This window comes from Bidens hawaiensis, unplaced genomic scaffold, assembly GCF_021521415.1.
Source record: "Bidens hawaiensis isolate Kalapana, Puna unplaced genomic scaffold, B.hawaiensis_p1.1 tig00013821_1, whole genome shotgun sequence".
Classification (NCBI taxonomy): domain Eukaryota; kingdom Viridiplantae; phylum Streptophyta; class Magnoliopsida; order Asterales; family Asteraceae; genus Bidens; species Bidens hawaiensis.
Genome location: NW_027492182.1, coordinates 585,538 through 603,702, shown reverse-complemented (window position 1 = coordinate 603,702; position 18,165 = coordinate 585,538). Strand labels below are relative to the sequence as shown.

Below are 18,165 nucleotides of genomic sequence, written 5' to 3'. Positions count from 1 at the left end.
GTCAAATACCCAAACCCGGTTTTGACTTTTGTTGACTATACCCGGTTCCGGTTCCTAAGACTACCCGGTTTGTGCACCTTTATACTAGGATAAAGTATGAGTAATATTTGTCGTTAAAAAAAACATCATAATGACACAAAACTACGCATATACGGATGGTTGTGTAAAATATAACGAGATATAAGCCATCATAATTACACAAAACCATCAATGCAATATGTATGCATACTTGCACGCAATGCCAGAGCCTGACAGATGATGCATTCATATTACTGATAATTATTATGATCAATTGCTAGTGAGAAAGTAATCCGATGGCTTTATGTGTAGATTTTGCAACATTAAACTTGCAAAATTTTAATTCTCTCTAAAACATAAAAGTTGCTTACAACAAATAATAATAATAATAATAATAATCTTTTAATTTTACACTAAACATTCAATACAAATAATTTGAATAATTGCAAGAATAATTTTAAGTAAAGGACTATGAGAACGGTATATCTTTATAATGCATGGATTATACAATGAGAGAGAGAGAGAGAGAGAGTCAGCTAAAAAAGCATTTTATACATCAAAGTTTTAAAGCAAAGGTATAAGCGCTTATTTGTTCTAACAATTTTACTTGAAGCTATTGAACATCACTCTACAATGATAAAGATGCATATATATTAGTGATAGATCCAGAAGACTATCTAAAACAGTAATCAAAATACAATATAAAAATTAGTTAAAAAGTAAAAGCCAATCTGGGCCAGTTAAGAAATAGATAAAGGCACAAGCATTATCAAGGTGAAAACTTTTAACAATCTAAATACAATTAAAAACAAAATCCATAAACTTAATCAAGCCTCATCAACATGGGGCATCACAAGTTATTATACAGGAATCAATGGGAAGAAAACGGTTAGATTCTGTTGTGAATCCACCCATAAATGACAATGTTCAAGTTATCTTCAAACTGACGTAGAATTCGAGAAAAGTTGCAGCAAATTATCCAGTGTTTCTGGAAAGAACTTCCTTGCAAACAGGAAGCAGGGCCGCCTCATTCCGTTCCATATGCAGGGTGTAGTCAACACGGTTTTCTGCAAAGTCAACAAGATGTGATGAATCAGTATCCATTATGAGAAGCAGTAGCGCTATATAGATCTTAATTTTGAAACTTGTGGAATCATTGTAAATGAGCCAAGCCGCTCGTGAGCTACTCAAGGTCCATTCGCTAAAAGCTTGAATCGAGCCAAGCTTAAAACGAGCTCGAGCCTAAAAATAAGCTTGTTTAATAAATGAGTCAGGGCCCAAGATTCAATTATCAAGCTTGAGATGGCTGACGAGTTTGAAAGTCTATTAATTATATAAATCTTTTTTAATATATTAATATAATCTTTATTTCAGATATTAAACATATATATATTTTATAACAATTATCAGTATATATAAAACTGTGATAAATATAACTAAATAATATAACGCTTGTTTAATAAACGAGCCTGAACAAGCCTATTATTTATATAATTTTTTATTTTATATAGCAAATACATATTTATATAATTTTTATTTCATATATTAAATATATATTTTATAATAATGTTAAGTTTATATAAAATTATGATAAAATTAACTTCAATAATATATAATATAAATGCAGTAATATATAATTATAAACAAGCTGAGCGTTAGAAATAGAGCTAGAAACAAGCCTAGCTCTAGCTCTCGTAAGTTGAACGAGCCGAGCCTAGCGAACTTGAATTCAAAAAGTTAAAAGTCTCGACCCAATAAAAAGTATCATGATGAAGTGGAAAAAGTGACAAATTCTTTACCTTTTCATCGCTTGTGAAATGCAGGCTGGTATCAAAGGACTGCAGTACAAAAATAGGTTAATTGGTTACTCAAGAATAACAAGAAGTTAGCCTAGTGGCTAAAAAAATTTCAAAATTATATTTTTTAGTTATAACTAATGCATTAATCATTCATACAACTTTTCTTTTTTATTTTTTTTTTAACAGAACAAGTGTTTGCAAGTATATGAGAAAACAAAATTAAGCGTACCGTGAGGTTTTTAAGAAGCTTGGGAGTAATATCTTGAGGTTTATATGACCTCGGGTGCCACTTTCTTTCTGACCAATCTACAAATGTTACAGACCAATTTGCAATGCCAGCTGGATCTATCATCTAAAAAGGAAAAAATCTTTCAGCAACTACAAATAAAATTATAAGTTATAAAAGAAAAAAACAACTGGTTATAATTATTAATAAGTACTAACATAGAAAAGCGTTTGGAAGTAATGTTCATCCGCATAGCAATTGCGACCCTCGAAACCTGGCTGTTGAATTTAAAAAAAAACTATCACTTCATGATTAAGTCTTAAATTTTATTATTTTTTGAAGCAAATTAGTTACAACTTATAAGTATATTTATACTTACCCTGCAGTAAAGCCGGAACTTTCTATAGTAAAGACTATCAGCCATTATTATTAAAGCGTGCTTTCGAGTCATAGTGAACCACTACAAATGTGCATACAAAAAAATTACTTCATTTAAATAAAGATCTCGTAAACCATGGGTCTTATAGTAAAAACAATATTATGCATGATTAATATTTAATACCTGTGAACCCTTACGAAAATCCTTGAATTCGATTTCTGGTAACATATGTTCTGAATACCTACCACCTGCTCCGTGTGGGCCCGGATCATCATAGCTACAAACAACACGAACAGATATTTGGTAAAATGTTTTTTTAACAAAAGTAAAAGAAAGTATATGTGCTTTAGAAAGTATAATGTTCTTACCAGTCAATGAAACTAAGATTTGTGAAGATTAGGTAGTTGTACACAAAATCAAAGCTATGCAATGGTACACAGCTGCAAAAGAAATTAAACAGTTTGAGTACAAAAAACAATATCATTGTAAATTTTAATCATAATGTATGTTACATAATACAATTTAGGAGGTTGTATGAAATAAATCTAATTATTTGTATACCTGTCAGATAGCAATACAAATTGTTGATTATCTGGATCTTGAAGTGCATTCATTAATAGCCTTCTCTCTGCATCAACCATGGATATTTTTCCCCAATCAACCTAAAAATCGCATAATAGAATCAGCCGATATAAGATCAAAATCATTGCTTTTCTATTACTATAATTATTTTAAAAAGGAATAGATACCTTTTCGCTTCTAATATTTCTACCATTGAAGTATGGACTAGCGTGAGGTGGTTGTTCTCTCGAGGCATGCACATAAACGCTGAATCTACCATCATGACCCTGCAAACGGTTTTTAAAAATATAAAGTTTTTACTGGAAAACTAATACAAACATTAACTGCATCTGTTCAACATGCAAGTTAAATACTTAAGTCATTAAACATAACTATCATTATAAGCAACATTAACTTTTTCTCTCTATTGACTTGAAAGGAAGCACTTTTTCTTAGTTTAAGTTTGAAAGCAAGTTAGTTGGTTCCATCCATAAAGTCTTATAAGTTACAAAATTAAACAAGACTATTAAGTGGTAGCATATAATTATGCACAGTATACAACTAAAATAAGTACAACTAGTCCAAGCATTTTAGGCATATTCATGTAAGCATTATTGACTATTAATCGGTTGTGATATAGCCATTGACTCTTATTATTCAATTTCATGTGATTGCAACATCAAATGACCCCTATACATAATCCTTTTAACATATAATAGCAAGTTATCATAGAAGTAACATAACTTTGTAACAATATTTGGTACAGTTAACAATCCTAGACAAATAAAAGAAAGAATCTCACTTCAAAGAACTTGTCCCAGAGCATTTCAAATGGTAGCGGGCCCGGGGTCAAAAACATGAAAGCAACTTTCGGGTTCTTTGGAGCAGGAGGAGATGATTTCAAGATTTCTGTAATAACCACCCGAGCTGCAGTTTCTTCATCTGTTAATTGTCTGGAAGGAACTTGTGGAGCGTTGCCATAATCGGGACAGCTACGGGACAAAAAGATATAGCAGGCTGCAGTGTTCCTAGGCTGGTATACATATACTCCGATTAAGAATATGCTGACTAAGCATACTAATATAAAGACCCAGTTTGGCCCTTTCAAATTTGGTCGTTGTCGAACATAGTCTTTTAAGCTTCCACGCCATGCTCTAGCTGTCTTCATTTAGTATACTATGAACGCATCACACGCGTGATAATATTATAAAAAGTCACTATTTATTTAGAACTCGTGAAGCCAAAGTCACGCCCGCATCTGAAAGGCACATAAAAATAATCAAGTTATTGCGCTTGAGTAAGTTTTCAATATGTTGATGTTAACAACTGAAATACAACCACTTGATGTCTACCATACAATCTATAGTTCTATACCTTAGTTTGAAAGGCATATATTACACTTCCTTGTAGGCCCTTAGGTACCTTTGCACCACCAAACACTGTCAGAACATGTGAACATGTTACTTGTTTATTCGGGAAAACTTAAGAATGTTTACAAAATATCAAAGTATATGTTTTCATAACCATGCATAAAAAAGGATAACCGTATTGAAAAGTATACATCATGCAACCTACTTTTTCGGTTAGTCGGTCGATATATCTCAAGACGCAACCGTGTGACAGTGATGTCACTATCCCAAAGAAGTTAAAACAAGTGTCCTAAAACCTGAAAGTTGCCACTAATGATAAGCTGAACCGGCTCTTTTCCTTGTACATTCTAAGGACGTGGTGTTTGAATTAACAAATTCAGCTTATGACAATCTGATTATTTTGAACTGGTTGAAACAAAACTGATTATTTAAAGGCTAAAAAAGCATCAACTATTTACCAATTGTTAACAAAGGACTCCTATTTTCCTAATAATATTCATTCTAATCAATCTACCTGATAGTTCCTTAAATAACCAGATTAGTCATTTCAATATAATTATTAATCAGTACTTAACATAACTAAGTGTGCATTTGTAAGTACAGTTCTTCAGCTTATACAAGATCAAATCTAAACCTAAATCTTACAGATCACATGATCATATTGTATATATTCAAATGAAACGTATAAAATCAGATCCGTAAGTAACAGGTTTGACCGTGAATTAAAAAAGTCAAAATCGAAAATAGAAATTGAAATAAAAAACCTACACCGAACTCGAATATTCAAAGATCCTCTTGTAGCTGAGACAGTACGGTTATTGAATATGAGCTTCGAATCAAGAGATCTGTAATTAGAAAACACGAAGATCCGAATTTGCGTTAAATTCAAATCACGTCTGATCTAATGCACATAATAATAATAACAATAATGATATTAGTGAGAAGAAGAAGAAGAGTGTAGACGGTTAATGAACATACGTATGTGGTGGTGACAGCTGCGGTGGCGACGCGGTGGTGAGTCGTCGTCAACGGCAGCTGCAGAAATGAGTTGACAGATCGAATGGAAGAGTGAGTGAGTGATGGTATCTATTTGAGGCGTGGGTTTTTAGGACAAGAAATTGAAAAATTGAAATGTGTTTTGTTAAAGTGGCTGACTTTTATGAGCAGCCGGATGAGGAAGAGTTTGCAACTTGCTTACCTTTCTGGTTATTACATAAGATACCATTTTCACCCTTCAAATTATAACAAATGTTTGATTTTCCTTGTAACTATTTGACTAAGAATATGTGTTATGTGGGTCATAAATGCAACGGGCGAACATGAATATAAAAAACCATGCTAGTTTTGGTTCATTTATGTATGTTCGCTCGTTTGTGTATTCAAATTTATTGAATACTATTACTACTTTTAAACCAAATTGATTTTATGTTTAAGAGAGCAGGTCATCGTGACCCATTAACTTACTAGTGTCCATTACTCCATTTCGATTTTAAACCATTTGATATTCAAATTTTATCGAATATCATTGTTGTATATTAAAACTTGTATATTCTTGTATTTAAAAAAAATAAACTTGGGTGTTGGTGAATCATCTGATGATGATTATATTTAGACTTTAATTTGGATACATATAATTTACCTTGAATTGGTGTATGTTTGTATTCATTTATAATATTAACGAATGAGCTAGCATACATGAATACAAACATGTTCATTTGCTTAACAAACATGAGCAGGAAAAGTTATTCATTCGTGTTTATTTGTTCGGTTAAAATGAAACAAACAAACAAACCCATATCATGTTTGTTTAGTTCGTTTACTAGCCTAATATTGAGTGACTTTAATCTTGGTGTTAACTTGTTTATAAATTGTGAACTAAAAGGGCTATTGAGTGTTTTCATTTAATTTGAAGGACCATTGCTGCAAATATGACATCTTAGAGGTCCGAAACTAGAGAATGACTAAGCGAGATAAGAAAATCAGACATGAGTCATTTTACCAAACACCGATCGTTTCTAGATAGATAAAAGAGGGTTCTAGATAGAAAATAGTGACTTATGTCATATGTGGCAAACGTTACAGATCAAAGTTTGAAAAGTATTGATTATTTTATGTTTCATCTTTTTGGTTTTTCGTTGATAACTTGACCTGGAAATTAAATGATACTAAATGGATGGATTATATTGTGTTGTAATTGCCTACATGGTTAGGGATATATACAATTTTATGTTTGGACATGTAGGTTTAATATTGGGTTTTGCAATTTAAAAATGGGTAGCGGCACAGTTTGTTGCCTTCTTGCCTTCTGTTTTGATGTAATAAAAAACTTTTGATTAATTATTGTTTGATGATATGATAGATTAGCTAGATTGATTTGACACGTTTTTGAGCTTAGGTATTGTTGTGTTTGATAAAGAGCCGGACTAAAACAATAAAGGCATCACATTGTGTCACGTCTTGATTGACAGAACGTGATGATGGTATTTGTGAAAAGCTTTTGTTTGTTTTAATCATCAAAGAACAACTTGGAGCCGAGCGTGATGCTATCGAGTGGTTGGCATAAAATCATGCTGGTTATAAGGCAATGCAGCACGGTAACATGGCATGCACTTAACTAGGTTGGGTGAGATGTTTAATCAATTCATGTTGGTAACGTATTTGTGAATTGTGATTGTCTATGTTGTGACATATGGGGACTCCCATGGGTGGTAGATTTATAAATAAGGGAAATTTCTTAAAATAGTCTTATTTGATTAAATTTTTTTAAAGATAGTGTAGGTTTACAAAAAATCCTTAAAATAGTCATTTTTTATATCAGATCTGACGGGATTTTAATATCGTCCGATGTAGTTTTTGGACCTTTAATTCGAGGCACGTGTCAACGTATTAATCGATCTGACGGAATTTCTTAAAATTCGGTCAGATCTAACGGAATTTTAGTGAGTCCGACGGAATTCTTATCTTCTACTTCTCAAATCCTAAACCTCCATAGCCAACCTTCATCTCCATCTTTCTTGTTTCTCCACAAAATCAAGCAAATCAATAGTGCAAATCGCTTAGTTTTTCGAGGAGAATACAACCATGGTGTTCAATTTTGCTCTAGAACTCAAAATGAAAAACCCCTGAATTGAAAAATTAGGATTCGTCAGACAAATTAAGCAGTCGAATCCACGGAAGCATGCCGAACCATCATATCCGATTGTTTATTATTACGTCGGTTTTTCATTAATCCGTCGGATAAAACTGTAAACAGTTGGATCCGACGGAATAGTATGCTTCGTGGCGCGTCTGATAGGGTCAATAATTCGTCGGATTAGAAACGGTTTCCATCGGATCCGATGGATTAGTTTGGGTATTTTTGAAATTATTTTGATCTTGGGCTAAAACTGGAAAAAATGAGTTAAAATTAGCTAGTTTGGAAAATTTCCCAATAAATAAGCATATAAAGCCTAGTGATTTTCATGTTATTGTGAAAATTAGTTGCATGCCTAAAGTTATATTATTATTTATTAAACATGTATGTTGAGTTGTTTATATATGTTCCGAAAATCACAACTTTTTTCATCACACATTTTTCTAATGATGTAATTCAAGATGATTGTGAATTAGATGTGAGATCTTATTAACACCCTTGGTTGTACGAGTTGTGATCACGGTTGCAAAGTCTTTCAACATGCCTTGGTTTACTCTTATCTTTAGATGAGATGATACATTCTAAGAAAATTATGAACTGAATAGTTGATCATCCTGATTTTTCAAACCGTATAAATCTTAAACTTATTGAACTAAATGGTTTGCTTTGATTTTGGCAGTTTTCTTGGTTTAAGGCACGAGTTATAAAGAATAAAATTAAATTTGTTCTACTTTAAAATAAATGTTATAAACGTGTTGGAGAATTATAAACATGTTTGATGTATGGATAAAAATTTTCAACTTGCATTTAATGTTCATGTTCCCCCAAAGCCCCAATAGTAAATCATTATAATGCATATGTAGTAGATAAAATGTAAGAGTAAATTGCATTGATGAATTTAGAATACCATCCTAAAGTTTCTTTAAATATATTCAATCTTGTTATAATTATGGTAATATTATAACAATAAATAATATATATATATATATATGATTCCTTTTCTTATTTTTATTTTCTTTTTCTTTGTTTTTTTTGTTTGATGAGGAATTAAATGTATTTCATCTTCTTGGTTTTTGTACTATGGTTTTAAAAATTATTTAGAAACTCAAACAAATACTATAAATTTTCTTCATCAACGATCCAATAGCACAAAGTTTAAGAAACTTAAATAATCATTTTATAAAAGTTTTTTTTTTTTTTGGGCAGAGATACACTAAATATCGCATGTACGAGCTAAGCTAAACCAAGAGACGTGCTAGCTAAGAAAGCTAGAATATAACCGGCAAAAAAACCTCAAAAATACAATGGAGTACACGAAAACAACCAATCAAAATACTACATACGTAAAGCAAAGATTAAATCTTAGCTGACAGTTAAAAGTCGGAGGTACCCGTTAGCCGACGGCAAAAAGCGCATGCTAAGCCTTAGCCAACAACTAAAACCAGTGGAGATTAGTTATTTTCATATCAAACATGACTTGTAAGCTCGTCTATTAGTCGTTACAAACTTACAATCTTTTAACAAAGCAATATCTATTTCGGACGACAAGCAAAAAGGATTAACCAGCATACCAACAATCCATGTCCAAAATAGTCCTTACAAATTGCTCAATTCATGTGCGTAAAGATATACAATAACAACAAGAACGCCCTTAATAAATGTTTCATTGCAGCAAATTTGATGAATCTTATAGAGAAGAGAAAATAGGAATTGTTACCAAGCTTGTACCGGCATCAGCAATAAAACAACTTCCCGTCACATACACCGAAGAATCATGAATCAAATACCGCACAAGAGCTGTCAGTGAAGGATTTATCGTGCCTAGTGTCTTCAAAGGAATTGTCCTCAGTGTCACATTATTAAACCACTCCTTGTCTACTAATCCTTGAGTAATCTCAGTTCTGAAAATCCCAGGATTTATGCAGTTTACTCTTATGTTGTTTACTCCCAATTCCATTGCCATCACCTGTATCCAATAAATTAAGTTAATACATCATGTAAACACACAAAATAAAGATCTATTATCTTTATTTAATAAGATAATATAGTACCTTAGTCATAGTATTAACTGCCGCCTTTGAAGAAGCATAAGCAACCCCTCCCGGGAGATAAACGCGATTAGTGCCGGTAATTGATGAAATGTTAATGATTGAGCCGCCTTGTTTGGCTTTGCGCATACGTCTACCAACATGTTTTGCAAGCAGCCATGATCCGGTTAGGTTTGTCCGGAACATGTATTCCCAGTCTTTCTCTTCATAGTCCAAGGGGTTTTTGGGTTTACCTACATTACAAATATCATTACTTTGAAATTAATTTAGGTGTTTTTGAGTTTGACTATAATAAGATTAATTAAGTGTTATTCACATGAAATGAAAAAAGGGTCATTATGGAGTGTCATTTATTGGTTAACCAGATTTTATTCCCCGTTATGGAGGTTGTTTTACATTATTCGTTTCTAATATTTATATATTTTTTTGGATTTTAATTTTATTTATTATAAGAAATTTAATAATTAGTATACTTGAGGTTTGATGATAAAATGGTTTTACAAATAAATTAGATGTTATAATTCGGTTTAAAAGCTATCTAGGTTTGGGGATACCCATTACCCATTTATTGTCTTTATTATAAAATTGTTTCTTAATTATAAAATATATCTTTTAAAAAAATTGGATATTAATTTTTATTATATCTCTACTTTATAGGATTTTCGTATCAAATATCTGATAAGATTAATTTTTAATATAATAACATGTTATAACCCTTTAAAGCTATTTGGGTTTGGTGAAACCATACATGTGAATTCAGGGCTTTGAGATACTTTAGATATTTAAGATTAAGATTAATAAAATCAATATCAATATCAATAGTAATAATAAAGGAAACAAGTCTAAAGTTGCCTAAAATGTATTATTATTTCCTAAGCAAACATATTACCTGAAAGGCCAGCATTATTAATCAAAGCATCAATATGTCCAAAAGCCTCCCACGCCTTGTCTGCAGCAGCTTCAATAGTCTTCTCATCGGCGCTAACATCCAGCTGCACCGCAAAAGCCCGTACCGGATCCGACCCGGATCCGTTAATCTCATCACACAGTGATTTCAGCAACTCAATTCTCCGAGCTGACGCAATGACCTTACAGCCAGCTTTGGCTAAGTCAAGACAGAACTCTTTGCCGATGCCGGACGATGCTCCGGTGACAAAGACCACTTTGCCGGTGAGATCGTGCCATGGCTCAAGAATGGTCTCGGCTTGGGTCGTCATGGTTAGTGTGAGGAAGTGGGTTTGGAGGTGGTGGTTTTATATACTTGAGCAGTCTTGTTTGAATAGATTAGAGAAGAGATGGGTTATTGACTTTAGTCAGTGTTTGTGGGCTAATGGGAGAAAGTTAAAGATATTGTTAGATTATTCGTACAAGACAAATGCATGTTTGGTTGGTGGCTTTTCTCTTTTCTTTTATGGTTTTACATTTTTATTCATGGTTATATTCTTTGTAAAGGTTTAACTAGAGTAATAATTGTTATTATCGGCTTCAATTTTTTAGTGTTATTATTTTAGTTCAAAATTATAAAATAATCGTGATTTTTCTAGGTACTTGTACATTTAGAATATGTTACTTTTATTTGTATCTTTTTCCACTATCTGATACTAAAAAAAAAGTATAAAGTTATATAAAAATATTATGGCATATACTTAGTGATGCATCTATAGTTCTTAGACCACCCGTAGTGGCTGTGTTTTGGGTGGCGTTTTGAGGCCAAAAATGTCAGGGCACACCCCCTCCCGGCGTTTTGGGTGAATTATTTTCCCTAGCATTTCCTATATAATGTTCGTATGACACGAGTTTTTTTTTTAAATAATTGTTGGTTTAACGGTAATATTAAAAAAAAAAACTTTTTTTTATTATATAAACAATCAACTTCACCATCTTTTTATACCTTCTTATTCACTTTTATTTAGTACCCGACAAATACGAATCCATTAAACAATTCTAAGCTCAGTTTCGGTCCAACTCAAACAATCCCGACCCAAATAATCCACAACCGAACCCACCCAACGTGTCCCGCAATATCCGTACCCAGTCGGTGTTAATCATGACCTGAGCATGAGGGCATACATGCAATTACTTGGTTCCGGTTTTCCATTCCCGAACACGATGGTCGGTTTAGAACAAGAGGAAGAAGAGATGGTGCCGGAGACACGACCCAATGAGGCGCACGTGAGAGAAAACACACAAGAAACCTCCCGGCGGACCTCGGGATAAAAAAGGAAATTATAGCATGGACATCATACGAGTGTGAATACCTTTCATGGGCATGGCTAGCGGTATCAGAAGATCCCGAATGTTGTAAGAGTTGAAAATCATTCTTATTGTTTTATTTTATTATTTTTTGTTGAAAAATAATATTAAATTTGTAGTAATATTTTTTTAACTATTTTTTGTAGCCAACTATCAAGCGTCCGACATTTTTTGGAAATAATTTTTGGAGATCTTCAAAGAAATTGAAGGAAAGTCACGCCGGAGAAAAGACTCAATAATGTGAAAATGGGCCGACATAAACTTGAAATGAACTTGTTCATTCAGTTTACGGTCGGAATAGAGAGGCGTGGGGTAGTGGCGCCGGTGATGCGAAGACCATTAAAAAGTCGTTGATAGAGTATCAAAGCAAGTCGGGGAGATTCAGCTACATGAGCGGTTGGAATCGTCTGAAGTTTCACCGTAAGTGGTGCCTCCATAATCACCGCCGCCTCCAGAAGTCAGAGGCCATAAAAAAGGTCTATGACCTCGCCTTCGGTTGATCCAGAGACACCGACGTCCGATGCTAGTAACTTTAACTTAAACGATGATGATGTCGAGCATGTTGTTGAAGATGTCTTTGAGATTTCTCGATCGGGGGGGGGGGGGGCAGAAGAAGCAAGGGAAAGGGGTCGGGTCATCGTCGGCGAGTGCTGGTGCCGAGATGGCAGGACAGCTCGAAGAAACGAACCGTCGACAACAAGATATACGCGACCTTGGTAACGTCTTCAAGTCAATAAAAAGGTCGCGAATGTTTTTTTAGTGAGGCAAATTGACACCGTTCTCGAGGTTTTAAGGAGATCTCCCCGAATCTGGCCCGAGAATCCAGCGCCTAGCCGAAAAGAGAATAAATGAAATTTACAAAAAAATACGTCCTTGAGTAGTTTTTATTTGTTTTAAGTAATTTTATATATATTTTTTTAATCTTACTTCCTATTTTTAATTTTTAAAGTAGTTTTTTTTATTTTAATCGAATTATTGTTTGTTAAGTTTTAATTAAAAAAAATAAAAAAACAAAAGTGTGACATTTGTTAATTTCGGGTTATTTTATACTTGTATTCTTAATGTAAACCCGACCCGTTTTGTATCCCGAACCTTTCGATATTATCAAAATGATGAATTGTATGTTAAATATTTGTTTTATAGTTGTTGGATAAAAAAAACACCCTTTTCGGTTCTTAAAATTCCCCGAAAACGCTCAAAACGAACTCCAGGGACTAAAACTACCAAAATGGAGACTTGAAGGACCCATTTGTAGTTTGTGCTTCTTGGGTCTATAACCAACCCATTTTCATGAAACACCCTTTATGAAAGACCCATTCAACTTACTCTATATATACACACCCATCTTCTTCATTTGTGCTTGCTCATTTCTTCATTTCTCTCTCAAATTCTTGAATTCTAAGGTTGTTCTTCATAAGCTAATCTTTCATTATAACTAACTTCTCAACACTTAAAGCTTGATGTTACAACATATATATAATATACACTCCTTGTTTACCTTCGGTCTTTCATTTCTCCGGTCTCGGCCAGTTGAAATGTCGGGCTAGTAAGGTAAGGTTACATGGAGGACTTTGTAGTCCTTGTTTATATATTTAACAAACCTAACCATATAACTTGTTATACTTGCTTAACTTCTACATATTTTAGTTTATTGTTCATATTTGTCAAGTTCCATGGTATTGGGTATGTGGTGACTAGCCTCGGTTTCATCCCGAGTTGAGAACCGAACCAAAAACCGAACTTTTGTTTAAAAGCATTATTGTTAACTTTTTTAATGTAAAACTTGAGTATTATTATTTATAAGTTATTTTACAAGTTCCATGGTAATTGGGTATGTGGTAACCATCCTCGGTCTTATTCCGAGTCAAGGACCGAACCAAAAACCGAACTTTTGTTTAAAAGCTTTATTGTTAACTTTTTGAATGTAAAACTTGAGTATTATTATTTATAAGTTATTTTACAAGTTCCATGGTAACTGGGTATGTGGTAACCATCCTCGGTCTTATTCCGAGTCAAGGACCGAACCAAAAACCGAACTAAACCGAGTTCACTCGCTTAAGACACACAAGTGTGATTTTAGCCACCAAAACTCATATTTTTCTTCAAGATTATATTTTAAATCAATTTTAGTTAGTTTCTAAACATACTTGGCATGTCGGTAACCAACTTGATTTTATAACAAGTTCGAACCGATAAGGTCGTATACTCGCTTAATGAACGTTAAGGTTCTTCACAATAGAACTACATACTTGGTTAAGTCTATTTTGATTTTATTGAGTTATCTCATAACATTTATTATTTTGGGAAGTTAACTGTGAGCTTGGTCAATTATCAAGTCTCAAACCGACAAACCCGAACACTCGTTTAAACCTTGTTTTGGGTATTCTTACAACCAAGGGTTTTGCAATATCGCATTTTAACCCACATTATTACTTAACATAGGTTGAGTAAAAAAAGAAAAAAACTAATGAATAGAATACCGAGACCCGGTTTTGAGTAAACTTATTTTACAAAACTCGTTTCTTTAATTTCTCAAATATTTACATTTTAAATCCTAAACTTTATTTATTTACTTTATTTGTCATGTATTTTATTTTAAACCCTTCCAAGACTACCTACTAACACAAGACCCGTTTAATATAGGTCTTGCTCGTTAAACCGATCTCTCCGATTATTCACGACACTATCTTTCAAGTTACTTGTTAATGTGAGTACTTTTTCATCCCCCGTTTTCCATCTTTCATTTTGAGGGTGGCATTGCATACTTATTCAAATTCAAATGATTTATACTTGAGTCTTAAACCACAACACGTATTGTATATGTTTACTTAAATAAATGCTCGATTTGGTGTTATATGCTTTACATGATTATGTGCAAATTCTTGAATGCTAAGGCGGGTAGCCTCTTGAATGCAAAGGCGGGTAGCCTCATCAAAGTATGATCATACGTTAATTCCGAGTATATATGGTATCCCCATATAGAAAGGTGTCGTCAATGTATTCTTATTGACGATTTCATTATTGTCGTTAATGTATTCTTATTGACGGTTTTATTATCTAAATTGTTGTTATTATTTATTGTTTTCATATACTAGTTGTGGATTTCATACTATATACTTATTGTCCAAAACTATGAAAATTGCTCACCAACCTTCGTGTTGACAAACTCTATTTTATGCAATGTTACAGGTTTGATGTTAGCTTGATTGGGTTACTTGAAGAAACTTATTATCTTGACTTTAGGATATTAGAAAATAAAAGAACAAGTTATTTGTTTATCTATCTATTTGGCATTTTGTATGAACAATTGTTGTGTTATTTATGATGATATGGATTTAAATGAGTTGTTTAAATATTGTAACTTTATAGTGTCATTGTGCAATGAGCAATCATGTCGCGCCTCGATGTTTTCGCCTTCATTGGTCGGGGTGTGACAAAAAGTGATAAAACTGATTGAGTGCATGTGCCGCAAAATGCCTAGATAAGGGGCATTTTGACTACACACCATTTTTGCAAAAACTAGAAAAGGTGATTGGGCGTCACATGACGCAAAATGCCCTAGAGAGGAGCATTATGACTACATACTTATGAAGTTTAGAAATAGACAAAATGACAAAAGACGTCATTTACGTTTGACCTGATTTTCATTAGACGTCCTTTAATGAAAGAAATAGCAAAAGACATACATCATGTTTCAAATTCTTTCACGTTACGTTCTTTGGCACGAACCAAGTTAATTTTTCTTGTTAAATCTAGACATGTGCAGGGCATGTGAGGGTAGTATTGTAATTTACAAATTATTTAATACTTAAGAGGAAAATAATATATTTAAAAATAAAAGATAATTCTCCCGAACACACACACACACACACTCTCTCTCTTCTTTCTCCCTCTCTCTCTATTCCCTTTCTTTCCCTCTCTACCCCATAGATTCCACCGGACCACCGTCGCACCACCACACCTGCAAACACCAACTACGGTGGTTCCCGAAACCCGATTGTTTTATTGGAGGATTAGACTAGATTTCCGGCAACAAAGATCCCACCATCGCCACCACCTCGTTTTGCCACCAACCAACCTCCAGCAACCACCACCATCTACGCCTATCACCGCCACCACACCTATCACAACCACCCGCATAGATCCAGATTCGTGAAGCTTCAGTTCAATTGTCTCGGGGCTGTGGGAGAGGCGGCGCTGGCAACGGAGACAGCGGTTCTTGGTGGGTTTTTTCAACCTTCTTGTGTGGACTTTGTTATCTTCTCACCATTTACTCTTTCCTTTCTTTTTTTACCAGCATCTAACAACCCGGAGCCATACAATCTCGCCAGAAAAAAAGCCCCAAATTTCAAACCTTAGTTCCGTTTTAGGGTTTGAATTTTGGCTGGTGCTAATGGCGGCAGCGGGGAAGTTGTGGTGGTGGAGGGTGTTTGATTGGTTATTAGGTGGTGGTGGCAGGAACAATCGGCAGCAAGTTGTGGTTGTTGTTTGGTTGGTGGATGGATTGTAGAGAGAGATGGTGGTGGCTCAGAGTGGCGGTCGTGTGCTAGCATTGGAGAACGATGGCGATGGCGATGGGGATGGGGCGTTGGAGAACGATGGCGATGGCCGCCGTGAAATTGAATCAGGTGGTGGTGGCGGATCCGGTGGTGGTGGCGGCTAGGGAGTGAAACGTATGAGAGAGAGAGAGAGAGTTTTGTCCTTTATGCATTTTATTATTTGTGACTTTTAATTATAAAATAAATTATATATAAAATTACAAAAATACCCTCATGTGCAAGGCACATAATCGGATTTAACGAAAAAAATTAACTTGGTTAGTGCCAAAAGACGTAACATGAAAGAAATTTGAAACATGATGTATGCCTTTTGCTATTTCTTTCATTAAAGAACGTCTAATGAAAATCAGGTCAAACGTAAAGGACGTCTTTTGCCATTTTATCCTAAAAATAAGACATGTAAGAACTATGATATGGCATATTCCAGATGCAACTGTCTTTTAGTGTTGTTTTTTACACAAAATCATGCTATAAAGTAAGTTGTAACTATTCTTTTAGACAGAATTACAAATTTTGTCCTTTAAAAAAAACCAAATTACGGTTCGTGTCCTTTTCTAAGTTTCCTTGCAGGCGGTGTACTTTAAACTTTTTTTTCCTACAAGTTTTGTCCTTTACGCTAACTGAGTTAGAAAAAGTCAGTTAAATGCCCTCACGTGAGGCGCATTTGAGGGCATTTTTGTCTTTTCGTCTACCCTGCAACTTCTTCTTCCTCTTTCCAAGTGTTTCTTTAATCTCCCTTTCCATCCACCACCAACAGCCATGAACACCACCACCACCACCACCAAAAAACCACAACCATCCGATCTCCAACCACAGCCCACAGGCCACCCACCCTGCCGGAAGGCCACCCACCACCTGTCACCCACCCGCCGGTAGACCACAACCAGTCACCCACTTCATCGGAATGCCATCATCTGCTGCTACATCGCTGACGGGAGATCACAAACGTCGGTCGATTTTCGCTTCAAATTGGCTTCGACCATCGGCAAATTATCCACGAGTTGCAGGTTTTCGGTAGTCGATGTCCACGCCGGAAAAACGGGTATGTATAATACGATATGCCATCGCCGCCAACAACCCTCACCGTCTCTTTCGTTTTTCCGGCGATAGATGATGACGAAAACCCAGATCTATGACCTCCATAAACACCGGCGATGTTGCAGGTTTTCCTTTTTCCCCTCTTTTTGATTTTAAGGTTTAAGTTTGGGTTGCTTGGTGTCGAAGAGGATGGACTTCCTGCGGTGGTTTAGGGTTTCTGGGATTTGAAGATGGGGTGAGCTAGTTGCGGTGGTGAGCCAGCTGTAGTGGTGACTTTCAGTTGCAGTGGTGGTGGCTCACCGGAGTAGACGGTGGTGGCGACTCGCCGGAGATGAACGTGTAGTGGCGGTGAAGGAACAAATGGAAGATGGAAGGTAGGGTTTGGATAAAGAATATTTATAAATAATTTAATTTTGATGTTTTCAATAATTGAAAGGTTTAGTTTTTAAACAAATTAGACAGTGAGGGTTGTTGGCGGCGATGGCATATCGTATTATACATACCCGTTTTTTCCGGCGTGGACATCGACTACCGGAAACCTGCAACTCGTGGATAATTTGCCGATGGTCGAAGCCAATTTGAAGCGAAAATCGACCGACGTTTGTGATCTCCCGTCAGCGATGTAGCAGCAGATGATGGCATTCCGATGAAGTGGGTGACTGGTTGTGGTCTACCGGCGGGTGGGTGACAGGTGGTGGGTGGCCTTCCGGCAGGGTGGTTGGGTGAATTATTATTTTTTTTAACGTATTTATAATTTTATATTATCTATAATATAAAAGGA

The 18,165-nt window shown here is 34.8% G+C and overlaps 2 protein-coding genes across 2 annotated transcripts; both read right to left on the bottom strand.

The window, feature by feature from the left end:
• Positions 1-822: 822 nt before the first annotated feature.
• Positions 823-4,213, bottom strand: LOC143545110 (glycosyltransferase BC10-like). The gene is made up of 10 exons (XM_077037051.1): positions 3,786-4,213; positions 3,172-3,270; positions 2,984-3,084; positions 2,791-2,862; positions 2,606-2,699; positions 2,423-2,503; positions 2,262-2,321; positions 2,047-2,169; positions 1,818-1,856; positions 823-1,085 (listed from the first exon to the last, which is right to left on the bottom strand). The coding sequence occupies exons 1-10, from the start codon at positions 4,149-4,151 to the stop codon at positions 957-959; spliced, it is 1,164 nt and encodes a 387-aa protein (XP_076893166.1). The 5' UTR covers positions 4,152-4,213; the 3' UTR covers positions 823-956.
• A 4,960-nt stretch (positions 4,214-9,173) lies between these two features.
• LOC143545109 (uncharacterized) lies at positions 9,174-10,751 on the bottom strand. Its single transcript, XM_077037050.1, has 3 exons — positions 10,424-10,751; positions 9,538-9,767; positions 9,174-9,452 (listed from the first exon to the last, which is right to left on the bottom strand). Exons 1-3 carry the CDS (start codon positions 10,749-10,751, stop codon positions 9,174-9,176), a joined length of 837 nt encoding a protein of 278 aa, XP_076893165.1.
• Positions 10,752-18,165: the final 7,414 nt, after the last annotated feature.

Excerpts from the sequence above, each read along its gene's own strand:
- LOC143545109 (XM_077037050.1), bottom strand. The coding sequence starts at position 10,751 with ATGACGACCCAAGCCGAGACCATTCTTGAGCCATGGCACGATCTCACC. Across the intron at positions 9,768-10,423 it reads TAATAATGCTGGCCTTTCAG|GTAAACCCAAAAACCCCTTG; the intron begins GTAATATGTTTG and ends TTTGTAATGTAG. Across the intron at positions 9,453-9,537 it reads CAGTTAATACTATGACTAAG|GTGATGGCAATGGAATTGGG; the intron begins GTACTATATTAT and ends TATTGGATACAG.
- LOC143545110 (XM_077037051.1), bottom strand. The coding sequence starts at position 4,151 with ATGAAGACAGCTAGAGCATGGCGTGGAAGCTTAAAAGACTATGTTCGA. Across the intron at positions 3,085-3,171 it reads GAAATATTAGAAGCGAAAAG|GTTGATTGGGGAAAAATATC; the intron begins GTATCTATTCCT and ends TGCGATTTTTAG. Across the intron at positions 1,086-1,817 it reads ATTTCACAAGCGATGAAAAG|AAAACCGTGTTGACTACACC; the intron begins GTAAAGAATTTG and ends TTGACTTTGCAG.